Source organism: Pituophis catenifer, unplaced genomic scaffold (genome assembly GCF_029215685.1).
Source record: "Pituophis catenifer annectens isolate HBS135680 unplaced genomic scaffold, rPitCat1.0.hap2 SCAF_7, whole genome shotgun sequence".
Lineage (NCBI taxonomy): Eukaryota > Metazoa > Chordata > Lepidosauria > Squamata > Colubridae > Pituophis > Pituophis catenifer.
The window spans coordinates 6707325-6733760 of NW_027256887.1; the positions used below are offsets into that span (position 1 = coordinate 6707325).

General features: G+C 42.9%; 2 protein-coding genes across 2 annotated transcripts in view; one reads left to right on the top strand and one right to left on the bottom strand.

The window, feature by feature from the left end:
• Nucleotides 1–22557, top strand: part of FBXL13 (F-box and leucine rich repeat protein 13) — an 87648-nt gene extending 65091 nt beyond the window's left edge. The window contains exons 13-21 of the mRNA XM_070947377.1: nt 1965–2063; nt 6281–6398; nt 8251–8413; nt 9781–9900; nt 13616–13742; nt 15707–15790; nt 19208–19342; nt 20396–20559; nt 22275–22557. Of these exons, the coding sequence (XP_070803478.1) occupies nt 1965–2063; nt 6281–6398; nt 8251–8413; nt 9781–9900; nt 13616–13742; nt 15707–15790; nt 19208–19342; nt 20396–20559; nt 22275–22557 (1293 nt within the window). The remainder of the gene's footprint in view (nt 1–1964; nt 2064–6280; nt 6399–8250; nt 8414–9780; nt 9901–13615; nt 13743–15706; nt 15791–19207; nt 19343–20395; nt 20560–22274) is intronic.
• Nucleotides 22558–23330: 773 nt separating this feature from the next.
• The window catches only part of FAM185A (family with sequence similarity 185 member A), a 66010-nt gene continuing 62904 nt past the window's right edge, over nt 23331–26436 (bottom strand). Inside the window, exon 8 of the mRNA XM_070947374.1 lies at nt 23331–23486. Coding sequence (XP_070803475.1) covers nt 23371–23486 — 116 coding nt within the window. The 3' untranslated portion in view covers nt 23331–23370. The remainder of the gene's footprint in view (nt 23487–26436) is intronic.

Genomic DNA, 26436 nt, shown 5'->3' on the forward strand with positions numbered 1-26436 from the left:
ACTGTTTTTTTTCCCCCCCCTCATGAATCTTCTGTACATTCGGTACAGAAAAGAGAATTTTAGAAATGTCGGTAAAGGTAAAAGTAAAGATAAAGGTTCCCCTCACACATATGTGCTAGCCGTTTCCGGCCCTAGGGGGCGAAAAGCTCAATAAATCACGTGCCGGCGGGAGTCGCACATTGGCGGTTGTGACACATATTTTGAGCGACAGGGAGCCGCAGCAGAGGGATGAAAGAGCCAGATGCGGCTCCAGAGCCGCTGGTTGCTGACCCCTGACTGATTCCAGCGGATGTGAAGCATTTTCTCCCTAGCGATTTAGCATCCATCATAGTGTTTCATCCAAGCATCCTTCAAGAAATAAATCAGGGAAGATTTATTCTTGTCATAGCAAGGGCTGAGCCATTTTCTAAGCCATTATAAATCATTGTCTGCCGTGAAGAAATGGCCAGAGACATCCAATAGTGTCAAGTCAGCAACTCTGCCTTTTTCTGCACTTCTGATCTGGCAAGAAAACTCCAGAGGGACTTAACATATATAGAGATTATTTTGCGCATCTGTTTGCTCAAACAGATTTCACTCTCTACTCTTCCAACGGCCTCCGAAACCCAATATTTCTCTGGAAGAAAGAGCAGAGTTGATAAACGTCTTTCGCCTATTTTTATCCGGGCGTTAGGCTTTTTCAAAACATTGTGGTCCTGTTGTGTACGTTAGAAGCATTAAATGTGGTTCATGCAATATAATTCACGCTGACATTTTAAGTCTAATTAAGTACTTGTATTAAGCTGTTCGCCATTCCCTTGACATTAGGAAAAGAATAACTCAAACCTCACGGGCTACAGAATTGGTCTCCTTTCGGTGGGAGGTCAATCTTTAAAAATGCACGTGGACCCCACTGATGTGGAAGAGGTGACATAAATAAATGCATATTTTTTTCTCTGTTTTAACTTCACTTTTGTCTAGAGGCCTGTGGAGGGTGCTGGATTTTACTGGCACAGAAAGCCTGAAAGAAGTGAACAGATTTGCCATGTAAAAAAGTTATTATACATACCATGTTTCCCCGAAAATAAGACCCTGTCTTATATTTTTTTGAACCCTGAAATAAGTGCTTGGCCTTATTGCCATGCGCTCAAAAGCCCGATTGGGCTTATTATCAGGGGATGTCTTATTTTGGGGGAAACAGGGTATTAGGACAACATTTGGTGCGAAGGGGATATATATATGTAATTTTTATTAAGAATCTTGATTACAGTAGTAAAATCTAATATAGGTAGTCCTTGACTTACAACAGTTCGTTTAATGACCGTTCGATAAGGTGACTTATGACTTTTGTTCACTCTTATGACCATTGCAGCATTCCCATGGTCATGTGATCAAAATTCGGACGCTTGGCAACTGCCTCATATTTATGCCAGTTGCAGTGTCCCGGGGTCACGTGTTCACCTTTTGCGACCGTCTGACAAGCAAAGTCAATGGGGGAAGCCAGATTCATTTAACGACCGGGTTACTAACTTAACATCTGCAGAGATTCACTTAGCAACTGTGGCAAGAAAGGTTCGTAAAATGGGACCAAACTCACTTAATAACTGTCTCACTTAGCCACAGAAATTTTGGGGTCAGTTGTGGTTCGTAAGTCGAAGACTACCTGTAGCAACCATAATTTAAAAACCAGTTTTTAAATTATGGGGTATTTTAAATTCAGCCAAATTATTTAATTCGTTTTTAATTTATTTTAAATTTTTGTATTTATGTGTTTTATCTTGTGGCTGTTCACCGCCCTGAGTCCTTCGGGAGAAGGGCAGTATAGAAATTTAATAAAATAAAAATAAATTAATTAATAAAATAAAAGGCAAACAGAAATTGTATAGGAAAATAGAATGGACGACCAATAATTTGTTTCTAGATTCTGGCTTAATACATTGCAGCAAATTGCTTACAATTAATTTCTTTCTTTCTTAAAAAATCAGATAACAGTGGAAGGCTTCAGGAACATTGGTAACAGCTGCAGCAGGATCAAGTACCTGACAATTAATGAAATGCCTACCCTTACCGACAGATGCATTCAAGTAAGAAAGGACCTCGGTCTTTTAAACAATCTTAAATTTGGGTTTTAGCCTGAATGTCAGGGTTCCAAGAAATAATCCCATTGCAAGCAAGACTCCAAGGCACTCGAGTTCCTCAAAGATTACTTTTATTGGAAATAACATATTGGCACATACAGTGGTGGCCAAAATTGTGGAAACCTGTTGGGAAAAGTGTATTTTTGAGGTTGGATGGCTAATAACACCATTTTTTTTTTTTTTTTTGGAGTTTCAAGATAATCCTAATCCACTGCTGGAATGGCCTGGGAATAGCCCAGATCTTAACCCAATTGAAAATCTATGGAGGCCGACTAAAGAAACTTGTTAGTCAGAAGCGACCCAGCAATAAAACCCAGTTAATCGAAGCCATCATTCAATCTTGGTTTCACATTGTAACAGCTGCGGAACTAAAAGACTTGGTTCATTCCATGGGAAGACGTTGTAAGGCTGTAATTCACGCTAAAGGTTACCCAACTAAGTATTAACTGACATGGGGATCATTTTTGGATATCTCGTTTTTTCTACGTGTTTCACTTTTCTTCTTTAAACTATACTTGCTATTCTAATAGCAAATCCTTCATAAAAGTGATTGCATTACATTCATGATTAAATTACCTTTCCATTGATATACATTCCAATGTTATGGTACTACTTCAAAAAAAAAAAAAAAGAATAATAGTAATACAGTCTTAGTAAATTATTTGACAGTGTTGTGGGAATTATTTGTTTAGCAGAGTGATGGTGTTTGGGGAAAAAACTGTTCTTATGTCTAGTTGTTTTGGTGTGCAGTTCTCTGTAGCAGTGGTGGGTTCCTCCCGGTTCGGCCCGGTTCGGCCGAGCCGGTAGCGGTGATGATATGACATCACCGAACCGGTTCTCTTCGTTCAGGAGCTGGGCCCTCCCCCCCTTCATTATTTTTACCTTTTATTTGGCCCTGCCCCCAATCTATTTGCTGCCTCCCGAGTCCCAGCTGATTGGCTAGAAGGAAAAAAACTGTTTAAACTCTTGCTGCGGGGCTTCAAAGGGCCGCCCTACAGCTGATCAGTGTTAAAAGGCAGTGTGGTGGTAGACTGGGTAGATCGGTGCCTCCAAAAACAAATGAGTAGACCGGTGCCTCCAAAAACAAATGAGTAGACCGGTGCCTCCAAAAACAAATGAGTAGACCGGTGCCTCCAAAAACAAATGAGTAGACCGGTGCCTCCAAAAACAAATGAGTAGACCGGTGCCTCCAAAAACAAATGGGTAGACGGGTGCCTCCAAAAACAAATGGGTAGACCGGTGCCTCCAAAAACAAATGAGTAGACCGGTGCCTCCAAAAACAAATGAGTAGACCGGTGCCTCCAAAAACAAATGAGTAGATCGGTGCCTCCAAAAACAAATGGGTAGACGGGTGCCTCCAAAAACAAATGGGTAGACCGGTGCCTCCAAAAACAAATGAGTAGACCGGTGCCTCCAAAAACAAATGAGTAGACCGGTGCCTCCAAAAACAAATGGGTAGACGGGTGCCTCCAAAAACAAATGGGTAGACCGATGCCTCCAAAAACAAATGAGTAGACCGGTGCCTCCAAAAACAAATGGGTAGACCGGTGCCTCCAAAAACAAATGAGTAGACCGGTGCCTCCAAAAACAAATGGGTAGACCGGTGCCTCCAAAAACAAATGAGTAGACCGGTGCCTCCAAAAACAAATGAGTAGACCGGTGCCTCCAAAAACAAATGAGTAGACCGGTGCCTCCAAAAACAAATGGGTAGACGGGTGCCTCCAAAAACAAATGGGTAGACCGGTGCCTCCAAAAACAAATGAGTAGACCGGTGCCTCCAAAAACAAATGGGTAGACCGGTGCCTCCAAAAACAAATGGGTAGACCGGTGCCTCCAAAAACAAATGGGTAGACCGGTGCCTGCAAAAATACATGAGTAGATCAGTGCCTCCAAAAACAAATGGGTAGACCGGTACAGCTCTGCAAGCAGTTAAAAGCCTGGTAGACCAGTACCTCTGCTAAATCCTAAAGAATTGTCACATGACCATCAAACCACACCCACAAAATAAGCCACGCCCATAGAACCGGTAGTAAAAAAATTTAGAACCCACCCCTGCTCTGTAGCCTTGTTTTGAGGGTAGGAGTTGAAACAATTTATGTCCAGGATGTGAGGGGTCTGTAGGTATTTGTAGATAAATGTCTATATAGAATTTTACGTATCCTAGTCTACTCACTATATTTAAAAATAAAAAAGATTTTAGAAAGGAGCAGGGGCAAATTAATAGCAGATGGACCAGTGATAAGCAGAAGTCATATTTCTCGATACCTATGGTTGACAGATGCCAGGAATAGAAAGCAATGGTTCTTGAGCTTTTCTTGACCCCTGTAGAAAAAGAATACTGGATATTAAACAGACCTTTGGTTCAGACCAGCCTGTTTTTCAGGTTTAAATGGTGAAGGCTTTGGTCCAGCCCCTGTCATTTCCTGTGAGTGATTTCTCTGCATTCAAAAATCCCTTGTGTATCTCAGCTTTATTTAAACCATTAGCTCCGTAGCTCCAAGGCGTGCTTAGAGGAATTTTTGAAGGATGCTGCCAAACATCCCCAAGGACATAACTGGAATCTTTAGGAACAATATATTTGCCTTTTTAAACCTCTTTTCTGTAGAATGGAATGGAATGGAATGGAATGGAATGGAATAGAATAGAATAGAATAGAATAGAATAGAATAGAATAGAATAGAATAGAATAGAATAACAGAGTTGGAAGGGACCTTGGAGGTCTTCTAGTCCAACCCCCTGCTTAGGCAGGAAACCCTACACCACTTCAGACAAATGGTTATCCAACATCTTCTTAAAAACTTCCAGTGTTGGAGCATTCACAACTTCTGGAGGCAAGTTGTTCCACTGATTCATTGTTCTAACTGTCAGGAAATTTCTCCTTAGTTCTGGGTTGCTTCTCTCCTTGATTAGTTTCCACCCATTGCTTCTTGTCCTACTCTCAGGTGCTTTGGAGAATAGCTTGACTGAAATCCAATTTTTTTTACTACCGGTTCTGTGGGTGTGGCTTGGTGGGCGTGGCAGGGGAAGGATATTGCAAAATCTCCATTCCCATCCCACTCTGGGGCCAGCCAGAGGTGGTATTTGCCGGTTCTCCGAACTACTCAAAATTTCCGCTACCGGTTCTCCAGAAGCTGTCAGAACCTACTGGATTTCACCCCTGCTTGACTCCCTTTTCTTTGTGGCAGCCCCTTGTATGGTTGTAACTTTGAACAGTTATTATAAACAAACTGTTGTAAATCGAGGACTACCTGACCTAGAATTCACCTATGTTGGCTGAGGGAATTCTGGGATTTGAAGTTCGTAAGTCTTAAAGTTGCCAACGTTGGACACCCCTAAGATAAAACATGATTATTCCAGTCGGTGATTACCCTGAGAAGTGGAGATGGGAATATTAATTTGTATGAAATAGCATAGAAAATAAAGTTTGTTTGTTTATTTATTACTAGCTGATAACCCGGCATTGCCTGGGTATTTATTTATCCCTGAGCCCTGATTTCGGCGAGAATTAAATTAGTTAAAAATGTTTATTCCTCTGCCCCCAGAACCGTCAAGTAAAATGATATCACCTTGTTGTTTTGCTAGGTGATCCATGATCATTTGGTATGCTTTTTTCTGATCTTGATTTAGAAGTGGCTTCTTGTCCACGATATATGCACTAAGCTGTTCGACTTTGTAGTTCTTTTCTCGTATGTAATCTGCGTGAAGTATGTCGTGTCTGCCTCATAGTGGTGCAGGCAGGCCGTTTGTCCTCAAAAATAATCACAGCCTTGTTGAAAATGTCCGGACCAAACGTAATTTCTAATGTTGGATTTTCCCCCTTACCAGAGGGAGCCACCTTGTGGAGTACTGTGAAGCCGTTACCATGGCAACTCCACTGTGCTATAAAGTAGAAGTCATTTTAAGGCAGTCCAGTAGAAGCCATTTTAAGGCACAACAGGCTGTATCTTAACAGAACACACCCCGAGGGGTGTTAGGGGTGTCTTACCCCCACAGTATTTGTCTCCAGGGTCATCTGTGTACCAAGTTTGGTTGAAATTGCTCGAGTCGTTCCAGAGTTATGCTGGAACATACAGACACACACAACCATTTATATATATATAGATCAAAGGCATTTTAAGAAAGGATGTCGTGTGTTTATTGAATGGCTTTCTCCTCTTTTCAAGGCTTTGGTGTCAAAGTGCCAAAGGATTGAATCGGTTGAATTCAATGAATCTCCACACCTGTCCGATATTGGAGTCCAAGCATTAAACGTCTGTCAGCTTGTTAAAATGAAGATTCAAGGTTAGTGAAAAACGTAGTAATTCTAGTAGTAATAAAACAGTAATGTAGTAATAAAAATGTAATAAAAACATGCCATTTTTAACGAACATTCCTATTTCCTTTCACTTTAGATCAGGGATGTTAAACTTAGATCTGGCCCATGGAAATGAGCATGCAAGAAGGGACAGGAAAGGAGAAAGGGAAAGAAAAAAGAAAAAGAAGGAATGATGGGAAGAGAGCAAGGAAAGAAAAATAAGGAAAGAGGGGAAGGAAGAAGAAAGGAGAATGAAGAGGGAGGGAGGGAAGGAAGGAAGGAAGGAAGGAAGGAAGGAAGGAAGGAAGGAAGGAAGGAAGGAAGGAAGGAGATTATAATGAGAGTGAGGGAGAGTCTCAGGGAAGTCCTGCCTTAGCACTTGGCCACCACAATTGCCCCCGACATGAGTGACGGTGAGCTGCCTATGCCTACCCCGGCCACACCCACCCCAGCCACGCCCACCCCAGCCCCCTGAAGTCAAACCCAACTCTGATGCGGCCCTCAATGAAATCGAGTTTGACACCCTGCTTTAGATGACATTCGAGTTGTTACTATAAGTAGTTCTCGACTTACAACAGTTCATTTAGGGACCGTTTGAAGTTGGACTCATATTTATGACGGTTGCAGTGTCCCGGGTGTGTGTGTGTGTGTGTGTGTCACGTGATCCCCTTTTGCAACCTTCTGACAAGCAAAGTCAAGGGCAGGTATTTTCCTACGTAAACCAAGTTTCTCAACTTGCAGCCGTAGTTCAGTGAAATCGCATCCACTATCCTAGGCTTTTTCAGACAGCAAGCAAGCATTTTGCTGCCTATTGGGAGACTAATATAGATCTATTATAATATAGTCTCCCAATAGACAGCAGAATGCTTGCTTGCTGTCTGAAAAAGCCTAGGATAGTGGATGTGATTTCACTGAGATATGGCTGCAATTTGAGAAACTTGGTTTACGTAGGAAAATACCTGGTTGAAGAAAAAGATAGTGTTCTGTCCCCATCCCACACACGCACCCTCACGGACGGCCTGGAGTTAAAAAGCCACATGACAAAATCTTTGAAGATAAAGCTTGCAGCAACCCAGTGGCTAGCTGCCAATTCAGACTTTACTCACACAAAACAAAGATTAGACTGCAAGCATTCTGATCAAGCAGGCAAAGTTTCAGCAATACAAGGATTAGTCTAAATGCAGTCCGACAAGGCAGGCAGAAGTCCAGTAACGCAGAGATCATGGATTATTTCTAGTTTTTGCTCGTCACAAACTGAACCTGCCACCACACCCGCATTTATACCCTGCGGGGTGTGGTCCAGTGACTCAGCTAATCTCTGGCACGCCTTCCCCTCTGCTGCGCACGCTTCTCCCTGCACCGCTGCCGAGGATCCAGCCAGCACTTATCTACTTCTTCGCTGTCCACCTGTGGCTAAGGGGACGTGCTTGGCTCTGGGCCTATCTCTTGGCCTTTGGTGTCTTCCGGAGGCATTGCCAGAGAGGAGGGTCCTGGAGAGGGAGGCTTTGCCAATTCCTCTCCCTCACTCTCAGAGTCTGCATCTGTCGATAGCCCAGACTCAGGCAACGGAGCCACAACAGATAGATAGATAGATAGATAGATAGATAGATAGATAGATAGATAGATAGATAGATAGATGATAGATAGGTGATAGGTGAGTGTGAGAGAGAGAGAGAGATGGATGGATGGATGATAGGAGATAGATGGATGGATGGATGGATGGATGGATGGATGGATGGATGGATGGATGGATGATAGGAGATAGAGAGAGTCGGGGGGTTGTTGTAGTAGGTTTTCCATGCTGGGTTAGAGTGACCTGATGATGCATTGTGTCAACAGGGAGTAACCGGGTTACGGATCTGAGTTTCAAAGTCATGAGCAAATTCTGGCCTCAAATGAATCAAATTTCCGTGGCCAATTGCCAGAAAATAACAGATATATCTCTCAAGTTGATTGTACCACTGGAAAATATCATTATCCTCAATCTATCCGGCTGCACAAGGTATTGTTATAGTTACATGACGGAATCATTTGTTTGAACGGAATTGATTTTTTTATCCATTCCTAAGTATTGAGGTCATTGCATTACATCTGTTTCAGAAATAATAATAATAAAAAAATAACCCCAGGATACTCTAAAGCCAACACATGTGGTGGGATTCAATTTTTTTTACTACCGGTTCTGTGGGCGTGGCTCGGTGGGCGTGACATGGCTTGGTGGGCGTGGCAGGGGAAGGATACTGCGAAATCTCCATTCCCTCCCCACTCCAGGGGAAGGTTACTGCAAAATCCCCATTTCCTCCCGATCAGCTGGGACTCAGGAGGCAGAGAATAGATGGGGGGGGGGGCAATCAGAGGTGGTATTTACCGGTTCTCCAAACCACTCAAAAATTCCGCTACCGGTTCTCCAGAACTGGTCAGAACCTGCTGAAACCCACCTCTGATGCAAACCAGTTAGCCTGCAACTCAACACCACATAAACGTAGAATCAAAATCACGTAAAGTATTAGTATTGATTTATAAAACCTTAGTAAGGCCACACCTGGAATACTGCATTCAGTTTTGGTCACCGCATTACAAAAAAAAAAAAAAGATGTTGAGACTTTGCAAAAAGTGCGAAGAAGAGCGAATATCAATTAGGAAGGTTGTCTTTTCAATAAATATGAATCAAGCTGTTAATAATCTGGTTGTGAAGTTTCCGAAAGATGCCCTAATTAATTCATGAGCCATGAGCCGAACTTCAAAAGAAATATAGTCATTTATTAGGAGCACCATTTCGGCAATATTCGGATGCAGTTAGAACTAATCCCACGTAGATTTACGTTCCCCTATAACCCTGTCTCTCCCCTCCTCTCCGGCCATGTCATAAATCACATTCTCCAATTAACCACTTTGGCTGGCTGTGAAATCCAACACCCTCCTTCTGATTGCGGTCAGGAAGAATGTATGGAATGCACTTCAGTTAGGGAAATCAATCAGCTCTATCAGTTCTCCCTCTCTCCTGCTCATGGCAACTTGAAAGCTTTGCAAGTTGACACTGGTAACATACAGAGAAAGTTTCAATCAGTTTTACGTTTTAGTTTATAAAGTAGACAAACTTATTTGAAATATTAATAGAAACTGGCCTGGTAGTATTTCTTTTAGAAATTTATATATCTGAAGATTGACGTTGATTGCTATATATTCAAAGTAGTATTTATCACCTTAATCATAATCATAATCATAAATTTATTTTGTCAAGCATATATAAGATAACAGGTCAAAGTATAAACATAATTTGAATACATGCATTCAAATACTAAAATTATTAAAACGTAATTTTAGAAACATGACTAAGATAAGAATAAGTATTTTCTATTCATGTTTCAGAATCAGTGATTCGGGAATAAAAGCCTTTGTCGATGGTAATTCAGCTTCAAAATTAAAAGAACTCAATTTGGCTAATAGTTGTTACGTCTCCGACATTTCCCTCGTGAAACTATCTGACAGGTATCACATTGTAAAGTTTTTTTTTTTATTTGCTGGTACTTAGCATAGGAATTTTTAAAGAAGTGTCTATGGAGATTCTCAGTCACCCAGGTCAAGATGCTTTTTCATAAGGCAACTGGACTTTCTGTGTTTTTCTTTGAAGGAGTTTCGCTTCTCATCCAAGAAGCTCCCTCTGTTCTGCCTGAATGGTGGAGGGTGGAAGGATTTATATTCCTGGGAGTCATCAGATTGTTAGCACTCCCTCTTAAAAAGTGTTTTTGAAACATGCTAATTTTAACTAGCTCTGTCTCAAAACAAAGATTAGCATACATAATTAGAAGTTATGTCTTTCTTATTAACAAAAACATTTTTTTTTAATTGTAAGCCACCCAGAGTCCTTGACTGAGATGCCTGGCTGTAGAAATGAATGAATGAATGAATGAATGAATGAATGAATGAATGAATGAATGAATGAATGAATGAATGGAATGTTGAAGACCGTTCTATTATTCTGTACATTTCAGGGAACTAAGATCTCAGCTCCAGGTACATTTTGCTTCCCCTCAATTAAATATAGTCATCTTGTGGCACCAAGTAAGCAAGCCTCATTCTTGAAACCCCTGTCCTCTGGATAGAATTACCTCACCCCGAGTTGAATAAAACACTAATTTTTCTGGCATTTTAAAAGGCCCTGAAGATCTAATTCTTTTTTGTCAACTTTGTTATGTTTTACCATTATGTTTCGATTGGTTTTAATTGTATTTTTTGATACGTTATGCCACCCAGAGTCTTTGAAGTGGGCAGCCATGATTGATTGATTGATAGATAGATAGATAGATAGATAGATAGATAGATAGATAGATAGATAGATAGATGGAATGATAGAAAGATAGATAGGTAGGTAGGTAGGTAGGTAGGTAGATAGATAGATAGATAGATAGATAGATAGATAGATAGATAGATAGATAGATGGAATGATAGATAAATAGATAGATAGATAGATAGATAGATAGATAGATAGATAGATAGATAGATAGATAGATAGATAGATAGATAGATGGATGGAATGATAGATGATAGAGATAGATAGATACCCTGTTTTCCTGAAAATAAGACCTCCTCTGATAATAAGCCCAATCGAGCTTTTGAGCACATGCGCTAAAATAAGTCCTCCCCCAAAAATAAGCCCTCCCCAAAAATATTTAAATGCAGAGCTGGAAATCAGGTAAGACAACAAGAGGAGCTCCATCTTGCTCCACGCGCCCCAAAATATTAAGACCTCCCCAAAAATAAGGCCAAGCACTTATTTCGGGCTTCAAAAAAATATAAGACAGGGTCTTATTTTTGGGGGAAACACGATAGATAGATAGATAGATAGATAGATAGATAGATAGATAGATAGATAGATAGATAGATGATAGATAGATAGATGATAGATAGATAGATAGTTAGATAGACAGATAGATGATAGATAGATAGATAGATAGATAGATAGATGATAGATAGATAGATAGATAGATAGATAGATAGATAGATGATAGATAGATAGATAGATAGTTAGATAGACAGATAGATGATAGATAGATAGATGATAGATAGATAGATAGATAGATAGATAGATGATAGATAGATGATAGATAGATAGATAGATAGATAGATAGATGATAGATAGATAGATAGATAGATAGATAGATAGATAGATAGATGATAGATCATCGCATCCCTCCCACGCGCGCTCTTCTGCGCATGCGCAGATCACCTATGATGATGTCCGGGTCAGTGGGCGGAGCCTCCTGCTGGTTTTACTACCGGTTCTTGGAAACTGGTCCGAACCGGGGGCAACCCACCACTGATGTGTGGTCTGAAGATGCTAAGGGCAATGCCGGGGGGGGGGGGGTGTCTCACCAGAGGAGCCAGACAGAGCATCTCTCCCATAAAAAAAATATAGTGAGGCATCATTTACGAAATTGGTTGGTTGCGGGGGAGGGGAAAGGTTAAAGCCATAAGATGTTTAGTTTTGAATCGGTCCCAAGATGGAAGCAGCGGACTGAATGAATGCCATTCATGTAGCTCTGGCATCACTTACCGCCGATCGTGAGGATTAAACAAAATTTCCCTCTCTAGCTGTGAAAACATTAAACCCGACGAAGCTTCGCTGGTAGTAGACAAAGGTGCCTCAGTGTGGCAAAATAGCATAGGCCTCACAGACCCAAAGCCAGAATGTCACTCAGGATTTTTAAACTGAGTTACATTTAATTCATCGAAACAGATCGTTTAGCAATGCCAGCATTCGGAAGGAATGAAACCCTTAAAAAAAAAAAAAAATCTCCATTCCAAGGAAGGGAAAGTTCTAGAAAGTCTTCTAATATACTGATGAGTGTATAGGGGCTGCAAAATCCAAAAGGTTGTGTGTGTGTGTGTGTGTGTGTGTATGTGAGTCAGTGGTGAAATCCAATTTTTTTTACTACCGGTTCTGTGGATGTGGCTTGGTGGGCTTGGTGGGTGTAGCAGGGGAAGGATACTGCAAAATCCCCATTCCCTCCCCACTCCAGGGGAAGGATACTGCAAAATCACCATTCCCTCCCCACTCCTGGGAGAAGGATATTGCAAAATCTCCATTCCCTCCCCACTCCAGGGGAAAGATACTGCAAAATCTCCATTCCCTCCCCACTCCAGGGGAAAGATACTGCAAAATCTCCATTCCCTCCCCACTCCAGGGGAAGGATACTGCAAAATCACCATTCCCTCCCCACTCCTGGGAGAAGGATATTGCAAAATCTCCTTTCCCTCCCCACTCCAGGGGAAGGATACTGCAAAATCACCATTTCCTCCCCACTCCAGGGGAAAGATACTGCAAAATCTCCATTCCCTCCCCACTCCAGGGGAAAGATACTGCAAAATCTCCATTCCCTCCCCACTCCAGGGGAAGGATACTGCAAAATCCCCATTCCCTCCCCACTCCTGGGAGAAGGATATTGCAAAATCTCCATTCCTACCCCACCCCTGAGGGAAGGATATTGCAAAATCTCCATTCCCTCCCCACTCCAGGGGAAGGATACTGCAAAATCCCCATTTCCTCCCCACTCCTGGGGGAAGGATACTGCAAAATTCCCATTTCCTCCCCACTCCTGGGAGAAGGATACTGCAAAATCTCCATTCCCACCCCACTCAGGGGCCAGCCAGAGGTGGTATTTGCCGGTTCTCCGAACTACTCAAAATTTTCGCCAACGGTTCTCCAGAACTTGTCAGAACCTGCTGGATTTCACCCCCGGTGTGAGTGTGGCAAGTATGTGTTTTTGTGTTTCCGTGTGAGTGCTTTACAGTCTTTTTTATTACCTGAAAATTCCACTTTCATTTTCTTAGTTTGGAATGCGCTGTACCGTTAGTCCTCGACTTATAACAGTCCATTTAGTGACCATTCGAAGTTACAACAGCCCTGAAAAAAGTGACATTTTTCACACTTAACGACCGTTGCAGCTCTCCCATATGGTCACGGGATCAAAATTCAGATGCTTGGCAAGTGACTCATATTTATGATGGGTCGCCGTGTACCACGGTTCATGTCACTTTAACAACTGCCATGGTTCACTTAACAACGGTGGCAAGAGAGGTCGCAAAACGGGGCAAAGCTCACCTAACAAATGTCTCACGTAGCAACAGAAATTTTGGGCTCAAGTGGGTTTGTAAGTCGAGGATTAAGTAAGAAGCATTCCAACATTTCTTGTCCTGTCCTTAGGTGCCCAAATCTAATTTACTTGAATTTACATAATTGTCAACTCGTGACGGATGCTGGGATCCAGGCTATGACAGCGATGGCTTCGTTAGCCTATCTCAATATTTCACGAACAAACATCACCGATCAGGTGAGGACCCAGAAGATTGAAAATGTATTGCTAGGGATGCTTTCTTGGAGATGCGTGTGTTTTGTGGATCATTGTAATGTTTCCTGTGTGTCCAATCACACTTGGCCAATAAAGAATTCTATTCTGTTCTGTTCCGTTCTGTTCCCATTCCATCTTCTCTTCTCTTCTCTTCTCTTCTCTTCTCTTCTCTTCTCTTCTCTTCTCTTCTCTTCTCTTCTCTTCTCTTCTCTTCTCTTCTCTTCTCTTCTCTTCTCTTCCCTTCCCTTCCCTTCCCTTCCCTTTCTTCTCTTCTCCTCTTCCCTTCCCTTCCATCTTCTCTTCTCTTCTCTTCTCTTCTCTTCTCTTCTCTTCTCTTCTCTTCTCTTCTCTTCTCTTCTCTTCTCTTCTCTTCTCTTCTCTTCTCTTCCCTTCCCTTCCCTTCCCTTCCCTTCCCTTCCCCTCCCTTCCCCTCCCCTCCCCTCCCATCACTGGAGGTGAAGGTGTTTTGTTTGTGAATAGGCTGGCCCAGTCTTTCTTAATAGGCACAAAATATACCATCTCTAAAAACTTCAGGCATCTGCTGGAGGCTGTTAAGAAAGACTGGGGCTGCTTTCTGCCTTTAAGAACATGTTTCTCCATTTCTCCTTTGGGGAAATATAACATTCTGCCTCTTTTAATATTCTCCAAAATATTTCATTCTCTAGGATGGTGTGTGTGTGTGTGTGTGTGTGTGTGTGTGTGTGTGTGTGTGTGTGATTACTTCTTACAGTACTATTACAATAAATCATATTATTCATTATAGTACTACTACAATGTATTATTATATACTATAATATTATAATATTAGTTGCCTTTGAAAAAAAGAATACAGTGTGTAGGCAGACTTGACTCACAACCATTTGTTTAGTGACTATTCGAAATTACGGCAGCGCTGAAAAAAAGTGACTTACGACCATTTTTCAAACTTATGACCACTGCAGCATCCCCATGGTCATGAGATGAAAAATTCGGATGCTTGGTAACTGGCAGGTACTTATGAGACAAGTTAGTATCCTGGGGTCATGGGATCCCCTTTTGCGACCTCCTGACAAGCAAAGTCAATGGGGAAGCCAGATTCACTCAACGACCATGCTACTAACTGAACAAAGGTAGTGTTCAGTTAATAACTATGGCGGGAAAGGTTGTAAAACGGGGCTAAACTCACTTAACAGGGGTAATTTTAATGTTTTTGTTTTTTTGCTTAGAAATGGAAATTTTGGGATCACTTATGGTCGTACGCAGGGGTGGGTTCTAAATTTTTTTACTACCGGTTCTGTGGGCGTGGCTTATTTTGTGGGCGTGGCTTGATGGTCATGTGACAATTCTTTAGGATTTAGCAGAGGTACTGGTCTACCAGGCTTTTAACTGCTTGCAGAGCTGTACCGGTCTACCCATTTGTTCTTGGAGGCACTGATCTACTCATGTATTTTTGCAGGCACCAGTCTACTCATTTGTTTGCTTTTAACACTGATCAGCTGTAGGGCGGCCCTTTGAAGCCCCGCGGCAAGAGTTTAAACAGTTTTTTTCCCTCTAGCCATCAGCTGGGACTCAGGAGGCAGCAATAGATTGGGGGTGGGGCCAAATAAAAGGTAAGAATAACGCGGGGGGGCAGAATCGGTTCGGTAATGATACTGGCTTGGCAGAACCGGGCGGAACTGGGAGGAACCCACCACTGGTCGTACGTTGAGGACTATCTGTAGAGTGTTGTATATTCTGGGTTTCCTGTCACAGCCAACCTGTTCCCTTTTGAGAATATTACATTTTTTTCAATCTAATTCTCTACCTCTTCCTGCCAGTTTTTTTTCCCCCCCTAATTCCCAACACCAATTTCCTTCTTTTCCCAATTTACAATGTTGGGGTGTATTTTACGATTCAATCAGCTCGATCATTATTATTTTTTTATATGAGATTGCTAGTACATTAACATTGGTTTCAAATGTTTATAGGGTTTGGAGAGCCTGAGCAGGCATTTGAAAATTAAGGAGATTATTCTGTCGGAGTGTAAGCTGATTTCTGATACAGGCATGAAGGTAAAACAACATACAGGTGTCACATTTATGACTCTGTTGGACTTGCCGTAGTAATATTTTGAGGTTTCATTTTGTAACATTCCTTGTCATTCTTAAATAAACGTTATGCTTGCTATCTGTGGGACTGAATGTCGAAATTCATTGTTGGAAAGTACTTCTATGCAACAACTACAGTAGTATTCAACCAGTAGATGGCAGTGTTTACAAGTTTGGATCTATGGTATATAATCTATACTCCATTTTTCTAAGTAGAGTTTCCTGTTTCCTGTTACAGTTAATACAGTTGAGCAGTAAAGCACATGGTGACTGTACTCTTTGTTTGCTCTGTGCTGCTATATATAAACAGAATTTCTAACACTCAGATTCATCCCTATCTTGCTTCAGAAAGCCAGGATGGGATCTGGTAGATTAGACCATTCTATCTGTCTCAATGTCGAAATTTAATTCAATAATTTAAATTGGAAATGCTCTATGAAGTCATAGAATCTACTACTGTTAGGATGGTGGAGGTAAAAGAGACTGCATAGATTGTTTAATCCAGCCCTCTGCCCTGCATAGGAAGACCAATCAAACCATTCTCAAGAGATGGAGGTCCAGCTTCTTCTTAACAACGCTGAGAATTGGGTATGTCCAGCCTAATGAAAAGAAGGACTAGGTGTGACATAAGTCTTTCAATATTTGAGGAGCTGTCACAGAGAAGAGGGAGTCAAGCTATTCTCTACAGCACCTGAGGGCAGGACAAGAAACAATGGATGGAAATTAATCAAGGAGAGAACCGACCTAGAACTAAGGAGAAATTTCTTCACTATGAAAACAATCACAGAAGTCATTGGAACTTTTCAAGAAGAGATTAGACAGCCATTTGTTCAGAAGGGCATAGGGCAAGGGTCACCAACCTTTCGGACCTCAGGGACCACTAAATTCATAATTTTAAATCCCGCGGACCATTAATATGATCTGCCTAATGACTGGCTGGATGGGTGTGGCTAGGTGGTCATGTGACTGGGTTGGCATGACCAACTCGATGTCACTCACGTCAAAGGGTGCCTCGCCGGCCTCTACTTGCCCTTCCCCCTCCCAGCCACTCCTCACCTGCCTGCTCGGGCTCCTTAGGGCCCCAACAGGAAGCAGTTGTTGGAGCTAAGCAGCCACCATGAGAAAGAGTTGGCAAAACAGCTCAGTTCAAATTGGATCTGACCGAGAAGGAGGCTCAGCAGAAGCACCTCACTGAGGACTAGGAGCATAGGCTTTCCAAGCAGAGGGAAGACCTGCAGGCCAGGTACCGGTGCCTTGAGGCTCAGCGGGCTGGTCAGCCAGTTCCAAGCCATGATTCAGTCTCACTGGAACAAGGCCCTCTTCTCTTTGCCACCAGCGGTGCTTCCCTCCAGCCTTCGCCCAAAGCCCCATACCAGGAGGCTGAAGCAGACCCCAAGTCAGAATTTCTGCCCCCTTCTGACCTGCACAAAAACCTCCTGAAGGGGGAGACTCTCTGCAGCAATACAAATGTTCCAGGGGTGGGTTCTAATTTTTTTTACTACCGGTTCTGTGGGTGTGGCTTATTTTGTGGGCGTGGCTTGATGGCCATGTGACAATTCTTTAGGATTTAGCAGAGGTACTGGTCTACCAGGCTTTTAACTGCTTGCAGAGCTGTACCGGTCTACCCATTTGTTTTTGGAGGCACCGGTCTACTCATTTGTTTTTGGAGGCACCGGTCTACTCATTTGTTTTTGGAGGCACTGGTCTACCACCACACTGCCTTTTAACACTGATCAGCTGTAGGGCGGCCCTTTGAAGCCCCGCGGCAAGAGTTTAAACAGTTTTTTTTCCTTCTAGCCGATCAGTTGGGACTCAGGAGGCAGCGAATAGATTGGGGGTGGGGCCAAATAAAAGGTAAGAATAACGCGGGGGGGGGGCGCAGGGGGTGGGGGTGGGGGCAGAACCAGTTCGGTGATGTCATATCGTCACCGCTACCGGCTCGGCAGAACCGGACGGAACTGGGAGGAACCCACCACTGAAATGTTCATTGCACGTATCTGGCCCAGAGGCCGTAGTTTGAGGATCCCAATTTAGTGCAATATAAAAAAATGCAAATAATTTTTCTGTGGACCACCAGAATTTTCTCGCGGACCATTAGTGGTCCATGGACCACCAGTTGGTGACTGCTGGTATAGGGTGTCCTGTTGAGGCTGGGGGTTGGCCTAGGAAACCTCCAAAGTCCCTTCTGCCTTTGTTATTCTGTTTTTTGTAAATCCATTCCCTTAAATTTATTTTCTTTATATTCCTTCATTATTTGACTTGAGGATATTTTTTACTCCCAACTCTATCCTTGGAGTTTGGGAAATCGGAAACAGATTCACTTTGGAATCTAACATCCACGCAGGTTACACATGTTTTAATGTCTTCTCTTAATATGTACATTTGATATTTATGTATATATTTAAAGTTTACTCTTCAGTAAGTTTGTATGTCCTCATTTTGACTATAAAGAGATACCTTTGATGCACAAAACTGTGATATACAAACTTACTTAATTATTACTGGTATATTTAAGAAGTAATAACTATTCTATATAGGGGCGCAATGGTTCAGTGGCTAAGATGCTGAGCTTGTCGATCGAAAGGTCGGCAGTTCAGCGGTTCGAATCCCGAGTGCCGCGTAACGGGATGAGCTCCCGTGACTTGTCCCAGCTTCTGCCAACCTAGCAGTTCGAAAGCACGTAAAAAATGCAAGTAGAAAAAATAGGGACCACCTTTGGTGGGAAGGGAACAGCGTTTCGTGCGCCTTTGGCGTTTAGTCATGCTGGCCACATGACCACGGAGACGTCTGCGGATAGTGCTGGCTCTTCGACGAAATACCTCAAATTGTGGGGGTGAAAGCATCGTTTATGAGAAATGAAATAATCCTCACATATAATCTTACTACCACAGATTTGCTAAAAGGCATACATTTGATATTTGTATATCAGGAGAAAGCTAGTTATTTTAAGGATACATTAATGAACATAACTGATAAGATCTCTAGTTAATACATACAAACCAGTGGTGAAATCCTCCGCCGGACACCACCGGTTCGCTGCCCACACATGTACACAGTGCATACCAAACGGGTGCTTTGTGTGGAAAAAAGGAGCCGTATGAAGGTAAGTAAAACAGTGAGGGGGGGGGGGAAACAGCTGTGCCGCGCTATTTAGATTTGCTAGAAAGCAGGATTTCCTGCTTTCTAGCGAATATAAATCACGCGGCACAGCTGATCGTCGGAAATACCCGTTGGGACCAACTGGTAGCTTTTTTTAACTGCCTGTTCGCTGAACCAGTAGATTTTATCACGACCGGTTTGCTCGAACCGGTGCGAACCGGTAGGATTTCACCACTGATACAAACACATCTAAATCATACATCTTTGTAACTTATGTTCCAGGTGTTGTGTACTGACTTAAAAAAACTAGACTACGTTGATGTGTCTTTCTGCCGGCACATATCAAATTCTACATTAAAATATTTGTCACTGAACTGTCGCAAACTCACATGTCTTATTCTGGTGGGCTGTTCCAAGGTACGTATGAAAACCACAGTACCTAATGCCATCCCCCTCCCCTTTGTTTTGAGTATGTCACGAATAATAAAAAACTTTTCCAGAATTCTATCAAGTCTGCCCCATCCAAAGCGGCTAAGAAATTTTCGTTACTAATAATTTTGGCACATGGAGATTCCTGTAAATTCCCCTTTATTTCAGGTGGAGAGTTAAAGGCCAATTCCTGTGCGACAATGTCATTGCTGAGCCGAGTTTCCCCATTCTTGGTTCTATATATTTTGCCAGCACTTGTGGCTAGATCTAGTCTAGATCATGAGAATGGAAGACATTTGTTGTTCGCCCCTTCGTTCTAAAAACAGGGATAGCAAAGGATAAAACACCTAGCCACCGGGAATCCTGGGAGTTGAAGTCCACAGATCTTTAAAATTGCCAAGGTGGGATACCCTAATCCCGTGATGGCCAACTCTCTGTGGGCATGCAAGCCATTGCCTCAGTTCAGCTCCGCCATACACACGTGTCCGCCTTCCGCCAGCCAGCTGATCTTTGGGTCTCTGCTGCGTATGTGTGTGGGGGAAGGGTGCATGCAGGTGGCATGCGTGCATGTGTGGGGGGCAGGGCGCATGCACGGGGATCGCAGGTGCATTGCATTTTGGGGGTTTGGGCACACACGTGCGTATTCACACATGCACATGCGTGCTTTGGGCACACGGTCTGGAAAAGGTTAGTCATCACTGCCCTAATCTGAACAAAACTTCTAAATGTCACCAGGCTCAAGGTTGACTCAGCCTTCCGTTTTTCTGAGGTCGGTAAAATGAGGACCCAGATTTTTGGGGGACAATATGCTGATTCTGTAAACCGCTTAGAGAGGGCTGGAAAGCACTGTGAAGCGGTATATAAGTCTAAGTGCTATTGCTATTTCAAGGCAGAGATTGAATTTGATAAACAGACACGCATTCATGTCGATTAAATACCTTCTAAATCAAGAATTTCCTATTCCACAATGTTCACTGTTGAAACACTGCAATCATTTACCAGCAGCTTTTAATTCTGAGTAACGTTTCTCTTGATTGACAGATCAACGATGCAGGGATTCAGTTAATCGCTTCGGGCTGCAGTTTCCTGCATTATCTGGATATTTCAGGTTGCAAAAATGTTACCGACAGAGCACTAAAAAACCTGGCGAAAGGTTGCTTGCAGCTCCGAGTACTTAAGATGTTGTATTGCGGAGGTATTACCCGGTAAGAGGTTCTCTGAGACTAAACCAAAAAAAAAAAAAAAAAAAATCCTTTTAGATAACATACAGATAGTCCTTGACTTATAACCATTCATTTAGTGGCTGTTCAAAATTTTAAAAAAGGCACTGAAAAAAGGAATTTAGGATTGTTTTTCACATTAGCGACCACTGCAACATCCCCAGAGTTACGTGATCAAAATTCAAACAGTTGGCAACTGGCATGTACTTACGACAGTTGCAGCACCCCAGGGTCATGTGATCCTGTTTTGCGACCTTTTGACAAGCAAAGTCAATGGGGAACCTGGGTGCAAAAGTGTTGTGGTCTGCCGCCGGCCAGCAGAGCTGGCAGCAGAGTCGGATAGTGAGGAGGTTGGGGAGGAACGTGGGCCAGTCTTGGGGACTGGGGAAAGCTCAGAGGGCTCTACGTTGGAGGCAGAGAGGGAGCTAGACAGCAGTGAGGCAGAGGAACAGCTGGAGCCTGTTCCCAGTGTTCGCATGCGCAGAGCTGCCAGAAGACAAGAACAACTAAGAAAGCAGGGTCGACTAGGGAGTAAAGCTTGGAGGTGATTGGCCCCTCCCATAGGAAACAAAAGAGGAGTGAACAGGGAGTGGGCTTTTGCAGGAAACAATTCGTTTCTTCCGAGACCTTATCTCGCTTGACAAGCTGCCACGTAATCTTCTGCCCCAGCTACGGATCCCAAAGAACACAGCACACACAAAGTTTGTAAAAAACTTCATTTACTAAAATAACTCAGTCTTTTTCAAAACAAAGGCTGTTAATAAAACTTTCTTAACGGCTTACAAGAAACCAAAGATAAAGGAATCACAATCTTACCAAGGTTGGCAGAAAGCCCAGAAACAATTTGCAGAGAATCCAGACGCGAAGGAGAGTGAACTAAAGTTGTTCCCTACAAATTGCTTCAGTCGGCGTTCCTCCTTAAATAGGCTAAGAGAGTGGTCAATTAGCCCCAAGCCTTACTCTCAAGGAGACCTCCTCCTGAGGAGCCACTTCTGCCTTTTGGCAGCTCTGCGCGCCCGTGCATCGAGAAGAGGCTCCTCCTCTTTGTCCTCTTCACTTAAAGGAGCTTCTGGAGGTTCTGAAAGCCCTGGCTGAATCCCTGCCTCTGGCACAACTTCTCCAGCCTCCTCATTGTCTGACTCGGGTGCCAGCTGCACAGGCTGTTGTCGCAATACCACACCAGCCTCCTTACTATCAGAATCAGCTACAATCCGCACAGGCCGCTGATGGGCCATAACACATAACTAGTTTCCAAACGCAGTACAAGGCAAAACTTGGCACAGAGTCTCTCACTCTGTGCCAAGTTTTGCCTTGTACTGCGTTTGGAAACTAGTTATGTGGCAGCTTGCCAAGCGAGATAAGGTCTGTGTTGATAAATATTCCTTTGGAAAACTGTTTGGACAGGCCTTGCTGGCCGTGAATGAAAAGAATTCACAGTCGTGTAAATAAAAGAGGTTTTGCCGGGACCAAGACTCTGCATCCTGCTTTTTAAAAGAGCCTGGGTCAGAACAAAAGGCTGCAAAATGGGGCAAAGTTCACTTAACAACTGTCTCGCTTAGCAACAGAAATGTTAGGCTCAATTATGGCCGTTAAGTCGAAGACTACCTGTAATTAACAAGCCGGCAAGATCTATATTCTAGAGTCCTGAACTGTGATTAGTGAAATCACTAAACAGGCCATCTCCCGCATTTTTATTTCAGACCAGCTGTTTCAAATTACGCGCCGAGGCTCCAGAAATACGAATATAACGATGACGAACCGCCTTTATGGTTCAGTTATGGGGTCAGCGGTGACGAATTGACCGCGCCGAAGAAACTGAAAAAGCGTCGGTTCAGCACGATGGCGGCGGCGCGACCGAGCATCGTAGGGAGTTTGGGAGAAAAAGACTTCGAACAAATCAAACTTCCTCTGGTGGAAACCATCACGGAGCAAGCCGTGGAAGAAAGTTTGATCTCGCCAGGAAGCCTTGCAGAAGATCCCTAAAAGGTGTCTGATGTTTAAAAGCCGCCAATCCTTTTTGTTTGTGGGGGGGGGTGGGGAATGTACTTTAAAAAAAGAAAAATAAGAAAGAGATTCTTTTCATTTATTGGTAACAAAGTCCTTGTGAAACAATATTCCTCTTTGTTGTTGTTGTTGTTCTTAAAAAACTGTGAAGGAAAAGGTATGGCTTTGTTTTTCTTTTTCTTTGGAGAAAACCTGGACACTTGAAGACCTCCAGTGATGGAGCATCCATAACCGTGCTCCCTATCTTTTCTTGAAGACCTCCAGTGATGGAGTACCCATAACCGTGTTCCCTATCTTTTCTTGAAGACCTCCGGTGATGGAGTACCCTTAACTGTGCTCCCTATCTTTTCTTGAAGACCTCCAGTGATGGAGCACCCTTAACCATGCTCCCTATCTTTTCTTGAAGACCTCCAGTGATGGAGCATCCATAACCATGCTCCCTATCTTTTCTTGAAGACCTCCAGTGATGGAGTACCCATAACCGTGCTCCCTATCTTTTCTTGAAGACCTCTAGTGATGGAGCACCCATAACCGTGCTCCCTATCTTTTCTTGAAGACCTCCAGTGATGGAGCACCCATAACTCCAGGAGGCAAGTTGTTCCACTGATTAATTGTTTTCCTTGTCAGGAAATTTCTCCTTAGTTCCAGCTTGGATCTCTCTTTAATGACCTCATCAAAAAGATGAACATTTCTCCAATTCAGAGAAGTAACATTCACATTTTTATTATTAGGAAGTATAATCTTAAGCGGTCACTTTTCATTGTTTTATCTATATTTATAAAGTAAGTATTGTCAAGGAATCTTCAGTTTCAAAGATTGGAACCAGCTTTGATTTTTGAGATGGACTGTGCCATATTGTGTCTCCGCTTTAATACATTTTCTTTTTGCATCCTTTTGATCCATATGACCTGGAAAAAAGAATAGTTAGTTATTTTCACACATTATTAAGAGTCTTCTATATTTTATAGAAATATACAATATATTTTATATTTTAAAAATATATTTTATATATTATATATTTTATATTTTAAGTAGGGACGTGGTGGCTCATTGGCTAGGATGCTGAGCTTGTCGATCGAAAGGTCGGCAGTTCAGCGGTTCGAATCCCTAGTGCCGCGTAACAGGGTGAGCTCCCGTTACTCGTCCCAGCTTCAGCCAACCTAACAGTTTGAAAGCACGTAAAAAAATGCAAGTAGAAAAAATAGGGACCACCTTTGGTGGGAAGGTAACAGCGTTCTGTGGGCCTTTGGCATTGAGTCACGCCGGCCACATGACCACGGAGACGTCTTCGGACAGCGCTGGCTCTTCGGCTTTGAAACGGAGATGAGCACTGCCCCCTAGAGTCGGGAACGACTAGCACATATGTGCGAGGGGAACCTTTACCTTTACCTTATAGATGACTCCCACTGTACACTGAAGAGAATTATTAATATTTTGGAACCAACTCAAAAGGTAACAATCTCTCAGGTAATGAATTCAGAAAAATGTTCAAGCGTGTCATGAAACAAAGGGACATAAATATCTCTAAACTGAGTTACAACATATTTCCAGCCTTTTAATCTGACAGATTCTATCAAATCAACATAGGTAAATTTGCAGTCTATTCATTACTCCAATTAGTAGATTACTACACATAGTCCTTGACTTACAAACACAACTGAGCTCAATTTTTTTGGGTTGCTAAGCGCGACAGTTGTTAAGTGAATTTTGTCCCATTTTATGACCCTTTCTTGCCACGGTTGTTAAGTGAATCACGGCAATTGTTAAGATGGTAACACGGTTGTTAAGTGAATCTGGCTTCCCCCATTGACTTAGTTTGTCAGAAGGTCGCAAAAGGGGATCACGTGATCCAGGGACTGTTCTGCCCCAGCTACGGACCCCAAAGAACGCAGCACACACAAAGTCCGTTCAAACCTTAGTTTACTGAATAAACCAGTCTTTTACAACAACGGCTGTTAATTAACTGCATTAACAGCCGTCAAGAATTCAAAGAATAATACTGAAAGCTTACTGTGGTTGGCAGAATGCCCAGAAGCAATTTGCAGGAAGCTGATAAGATAAGGAAGACAAGACACGAAGGTATGTGAACGAAGTTGTTCCCTGCAAATTGCTTCAGTCGGCGTTCCTCCTTAAATAGGCTAAGGGAGTGGCCAATTAGCCCCAAGCCTTACTCTCGATGAGATCTCCTCCTGAGGAGCCACTCCTGCCTTTTGGCAGCTCTGCGCGCCTGTGCATCGAGAAGAGGCTCCTCCTCTTCATCCTCTTCACTTAAGGCAGTTTCTGGAGGTTCTGAAGGCCCTGGCTGAATCCCCGCCTCTGGCACCACATCTTCTCCAGCCTCCTCATTGTCCGACTCGAGTGCCAGCTGCACAGGCTGCTGGAGCAGCACCACACCAGCCTCCTCGCTGTCTGAATCAGCTACAATCTGCACAGGCCGCGTACGGGCCACAACAGGGACACTGCAACCGGTCATAAATATGAGTCAGTGGCCAAGCAGTTGAATCATGATCACGTGACTATGAAAAATAGTCATGTCCCTTTTTTTCCGTTGCCGTTGCAATTCCAAACAGTCACTAAATGAACTGTTGTAAGTCGAGGACTACCTGCATATGGTATGGGAAATGAAACAGAACTCTCTGTTTTGAAACATAATTAAAACAGGGGACGTTTCACCACTGGGATAAACTGGAAGCAATTTTTAGAAGTATTTAAGAACTTCCAGCTGCCATGGAAGTAAACATCACCAAGTCCTCACTTTTTAAATGGGAACAGCTGAATTTCTATCCAGAAAATATTTAAATGCTTCGATCCGATTGGGTGACCGGATTACGTTTGTTGGGTTCTTGTTTGCAGGGAACTCTCAACAGTCCAAAACATTTTGAAAACGACGGAGGGCATTGAAGTACAATCCGCGAATGCAGCAATCACTGGGACCAGATCAATTACTGTCTGCTGGTTGAAGGGGGAAAAAAAAAAAAAAAGAATACTACTTCCATTGACAAAACAAAATATTTACTGGAGCAGAAGGACTTTTTTTTTTTTTTTTTGAATGTGTACAGATTTTCAGCTACGTTGCTGCTGCTGGTGGTGGATGAAAACTTCAGTCCAGGGGTGAAATGCTCCCAGTTTGGACCGGATCGCCCGATCCGGTAGCGATGGCGGCAGGTGGTTTGGAGAACCGGTAGCAAAAATCCCTGCCCCCCCCATGCCCAGCTGAGCCGCGCGATCATCAGAGGCTTTTTTTTTTTTTACTTTTAAAAGCATTTTTTCTTCCGCCGAAAAAATGCTTTTAAAAGTAAATAAAAAAGCCTCCGATGATCGCGCGGCTCAGCTGGGATCGTCAGAGCCTTTTAAAAGCATTTTTTTTCTACAACCACTTCGGCCGAAGTGGTTGTAGAAAAAAATGCTTTTAAAAGCCTCTGACGATCCCAGCTGAGTTGCCTGATTGTCAGAGCCTTCGGTAGAAAAAAAACGCTTTTAAAAGCCTCTGACGATCAGGCAACTCAGCTGGGATCGTCAGAGGCTTTTAAAAGCATTTTTTTCTACAACCACTTCGGCCGAAGAGGTTGTAAAAAAATGCTTTTAAAAGGCTCTGATGATCTCAGCTGAGTTGCCTGATTGTCAGAGCCTTCGGTAGAAAAAAAAACGCTTTTAAAAGCCTCTGACGATCAGGCAACTCAGCTGGGATCGTCAGAGCCTTTTAAAAGCATTTTTTCTACAACCGAAGAGGTTGTAGAAAAAATGCTTTTAAAAGTAAAAAAAAAAAAAAGAAAAGTTGGCCACACCCATCCAGTCACATTCCCCCCCCCCCCCACCAAGCAACGCCCACAGAACCGGTAGTAACAAATTTCACCACTG